The 4,767-nt window shown below is 49.0% G+C and overlaps 1 protein-coding gene across 1 annotated transcript; it reads left to right on the top strand.

Moving 5' to 3' along the window:
- Window positions 1-2,054: 2,054 nt before the first annotated feature.
- LOC123140084 (uncharacterized protein DDB_G0271670-like) lies at window positions 2,055-2,693 on the top strand (the record flags this gene model as incomplete). The annotated part of the gene is made up of 1 exon (XM_044559811.1): window positions 2,055-2,693. A coding segment is annotated over one exon (639 nt), but the record flags the coding sequence as incomplete, so codon positions are not given.
- Window positions 2,694-4,767: the final 2,074 nt, after the last annotated feature.

Raw genomic sequence — 4,767 nt, 5'->3', positions numbered from 1 at the left:
TATGGCGCGCGCTCAAGCATCCTTGTCAACAAAGGATCCGGCAAGCCTTCGGGAAGAGGGGCCGGACACCTAATCCTTTCCGCCTTCCTTAGCCAGTCCTGGCAGAGAGCAATTTTTAGAATGATGTTATAATAAACATAAAAGATGGTGTGTTCGGTAGGAGAAGTACTTACCTGGGTATCCAGACGGTTGCAGTTGAGACCCGCGTCCTCGATGGTGTCCGGACACTTTATTCGTGATCCGAAGAATGACCCATACATCTCTTTGAGCGTCATGCCGAAGAATTGTTGAACGGTTGATGGTCCTTCCGGGTTGAACTCCCACATACGGAGTGGACGACATTGGCAAGGCAGGAATCGACGAACCAACATCACTTGCATTATCTTGACAAGACTGACATCCCTCTTGAGGAGGTCTCCGATGCGGCTTTGCAATGTCAGCACGTCGTTAGTCGGCCCCCAGTCCAGCCCCTTGTTGACCCATGATGCTAGTTGTGGCGGAGGGCCCGAGCAGAACGCTGGAGCAGCCACCCGCTTTGTACCTCTGGGAGCGGTGATGTAAAACCACTCCCGCTGCCATAAATCAGAAGTCTCCACGAAAGAACCCTTTGGCCATGGGGCATCGGCGCCTTTGCTTATTATAGCACCTTCGCACTCTGCGTGATGCCCGTCGATCACCCTCGGCCTCACATTGAAGGTCTTGAGCCACAGGCCGAAGTGGGGGTGATGTGGAGGAAGGCTTCGCACACGACGATAAACGACGAGATGTGAAGGACGGAATCCAGAGCTAGATCATGAAAATCTAGTCCACAATAGAACATGAGCCCTCTCATGAAGGGATCAACGCTGGAACCTAGCCCTCGGATAAAGTGGGAAATAAAAACGATGCTCTCGTTGGGTTCGGGAGTGGGGACGACCTGCCCTTGAGCAGGTAACCTATGCAGAATCTCGGCGGTGAGATACCTGGCCTCCCTAAGTTTCTTGACATGCTCCTCTATGATGGGGGAGGCCATCCACCGACCTCGAAGGTTGGATCCGGACATGGTTGATGGTCTAAAATGCTTAGCTTAAGCCTTGGGTGTTGGAACTCGAGGTTGGGGAAGGGAAGGATCAAGCGTGGGAAGAAAAGGACAGGCCTTGGCCCCCTTTATAAAGAGGACGAATATCAAGCGTCCCTCGCGTGACCGTTTGGGACTTGCCTAAAATTGAGGAGTCATATTAAACAAACACAATTGGGTTACCCACACCTGTATTGATGAGAATCCCATGATAAGGGGGACTCGATCTCTGCTTCGACAAGACGTGCCAATAGAGCCGCCTCACATCACGTGTAGTGGCTGGTTATGAAAAACAGTTCGAATAATGACCGGACCATGGCGTGATGTCATAAAAAGCTGTCCGCAGATTAGATTTGTGGAAAATTGTGCTCTCTATGGTGGTGTGTGAAATTTGTTTTGCAGAGCCGGATACAATCCTTGTGTTCGAAATCTTCTATGGAGTATTCAGAGAAGGAACCCGCCTTGCAATGCCGAAGACAATCTGCGCGCCGGACTCATCGTCATTGAAGCTGGTCGGGGGCTACTAAGCGAGTACTGGACTAAGGGGTCCTCGGACAGCCGGACTATATACTTTGGCCGGATTGTTGGACTATGAAGATACAAGATTGAAGACTTCGCCCCGTGGCCGGATGGGACTCTCCTTTGCGTGGAAGGCAAGCTTGGCAATTCCGATATGTAGATCTCCTTCTCTGTAACCAACTCTGTGTAATCCTAGCCCCCTTCGGTGTCTATATAAATCGGAGGGTTTAGTCCGTAGGACAAAAACAATCATAATCATAGGCTAGCTTCTAGGGTTTAGCCTCTACGATCTCGTGGTAGATCAACTCTTGTAATACTCATATCATCAAGATCAATCAAGCAGGAAGTAGGGTATTACCTCCATCGAGAGGGCCCGAACCTGGGTAAAACATCATGTCCCCTGCCTCCTGTTACCATTAGCCTTAGATGCACAGTTCGGGACCCCCTACCCGAGATCCACCGGTTTTGACACCAACAATCTTCTTCTTCTTCTTCTTCTTCTTCTTCTTCTTCTTCTTCTTCTTCTTCTTCTTCTTCTTCTTCTTCTTCTTCTTCTTGTTCTTCTTCTTCTTCTTCTTCTTCTTCTTCTTCTTCTTCTTCTTCTTCTTCTTCTTCTTCTTCTTCTTCTTCTTCTCCTTCTTCTCCTTCTTCTCCTTATTCTTCTCCTTCTTCTTCTTCTTCTTCTTCTTCTTCTTCTTCTTCTTCTTCTTCTTCTTCTTCTTCTTCTTCTTCTTCTTCTTCTTCTTCTTCTTCTTCTTCTTCTTCTTCTTCTCCTTCTTATTCTCCTCCTTCTTCTTCTTCTTCTTCTTCTTCTTCTTCTCCTGCTTCTTCTCCTTCTTCTTCTCCTTCTTCTCCTTCTCCTTCTTCTCCTTCTTCTTCTCCTTCTTCTTCTCCTTCTCCTTCTTCTTCTTCTCCTTCTCCTTCTTCTTCTCCTTCTTCTTCTTCTCCTTCTTCTTCTTCTTCTTCTTCTTCTTCTTCTTCTTCTTCTTCTTCTTCTTCTTCTTCTTCTTCTTCTTCTTCTTCTTCTTCTTCTTCTTCTTCTTCTTCTTCTTCTTCTTCTTCTTCTTCTTCTTCTTCTTCTTCTTCTTCTTCTTCTTCTTCTTCTTCTTCTTCTTCTTCTTCTTCTTCTTCTAGCCTCTTCTCCCTCCTCGGGACGAAAGAGTAGAGGTCAAAGTCGGCCTCCGGTGTGGTGCCTGGGAAAGGGGGAGATGGAGACCTGGGCCGCTTGGCCGTGACAGAGGCGGCATCCGCTGCTTCCCTTGCTATCGCGGCCGTACGCCTCGTCTAGCACACAGGTTGCGGCTGGGCCTCTTGCCGCTGCGCGGCCTTGCTGGCCGCCCCCTTGCCGGGGATCTCTTCGTGCGAGGATATTTGCCGGACTAGCTCGGTAGAGCCAACCCGCCAGAAGACGCGTTTCTTCTTCCCTGGGACTGGGGCTCCTCCTATAGCTCCTCTTCAGCTTCCTCTTTAGCCGTTTCTTTGGCTGACCCCCTAGTAGAAGGGCCTCCGGCAGCGGAACCACAGTGTTTCGCGGTAGGTTCCTCCCGCCTGGCAAGATCCTCCTCCGCACTGGCCTCTTCCTGCATGAAGCCCATGTTGCCGACATCCTCGACAAGGGCTGGCTCTTCTGCTCTGGTTGCGATATACGCCACCTCTTCGTCGATGGTGGGGCGGATGAGCTGCGTCTCTTCCCGGACGGCCCTCTCTGACAAGTTGTCAAAGAACTCCTGCACTTGCTCCGTGTCTGGCTCGGCCCAGTTCTTATCAAGGCCATGGGCGTTGAACACCGGCATCATGGCAATGATTGAGGTCAGGACGGAGTTGTTGCACAAGGGGATCACCCCTGCCGGCATCCTGAACGGCTTGTCGTCCTTGTCAGTCTTGTCGACCTTGAGCTAGAACAACCTTTGGCAAAGAGCCGTGTGCTGCATCATCATGAAATTGTGGTTCAGGCTAGGGCGCAGCCTCATGATGTCTACCGCATTCTGGAATTCCCAAGATGGCCTCCCCTTGTTATGCAAAGGGGTGATGCATCGGCGGAGGAAGTCAACCCCAATCATCTCGAGCGTGAGCCCGACAACTTTGAGGCGGTGAATTCTAGTGGTTGCGACTATGAGCTTCTCATCTTGAGGATCATGGTCGCTCGAGTTGCTGCCACGAACCAATTTCCACTACTAGGGAAAAGCCTAGCAGTAGCACGGGTTAAATGCTTATCTGTAGCGCGGGTGGCCATGTTACTGATTTGGCGCTACAGCTAATGCTTATCAGTAGCGTGGCCTGACGAGCGCTACTGCTACCTAGGGATAGCAACAACATTGGTCTGCAACAAGCGCTGCTGATAATAGCTGCAGCACTGTTGTACAAAGAGCGCTACTGCTAAGAACACATTGCTGCTAAAGCCATACCCCGCGCTACTGTTATTATTTTTTGAATATTTTTATGCTCCATATTTTGTGCTGCTGAATTTTGTTTAGGGCTTTATACAATAATCTCTAACATATCATACACATACAAATGTAATCATAGCATATACATAGCAATACAAGGTGGTCATCATCATAATCATCATCCAACACAAAGTTCGTTCAAGGCCCGGTTGAGAGGGGTGTCCCACTTGGGCCTCATCGGCGAAGTAGGGCTTTCGGCTGCAAGCTGGTGTTGCTTCTACTGCAGAAGGAACGTGAACCATTTACGAATGTGTAGTCGAATTGGAACAGAAGCTAAATGTAAGGTGGTGAAAGAATAATTACCAACATTCTAATCAATCTCCTCCTGATCTCGTCCGTCTAAAAAACCTTATTTTCCTTGTCCCACTTGTAGCGAGCCCTGATGAAGTCACACTCCAAGCACTACAAAAAAAGACACATCCGTGACATTTTGGGCCGAACAAATTTTTTCCTGTCATACTTATGACACTTCTATGACGATAATTGTGACAAAACCCGGTATCATCATAGATGTGGTGGGCTCCTACTTCTATGACAAAAAATCATGACAGAAAATGGACTTTTCATCCTGGGTGGGCCAGAGACGCAGATGCATGAGATTCATTGGGTTGTGCATGATGGAAAAAACCATGGTAGAAGCGAGGGCAAGGAAAATATCGGGGAGTTCCCGGTTAAGGTGGGTAGTCGGGGGCCGAGCGATGCACGTTTCTCTCGTACACGTACGCATGTGGGTGCGAGGCATTG

This window comes from Triticum aestivum, chromosome 6B (assembly GCF_018294505.1).
Source record: "Triticum aestivum cultivar Chinese Spring chromosome 6B, IWGSC CS RefSeq v2.1, whole genome shotgun sequence".
Classification (NCBI taxonomy): Eukaryota; Viridiplantae; Streptophyta; class Magnoliopsida; order Poales; family Poaceae; genus Triticum; species Triticum aestivum.
The sequence above is the reverse complement of the archived record's forward strand: the minus strand, read 5'-3'. Positions and strand labels throughout refer to the sequence as shown.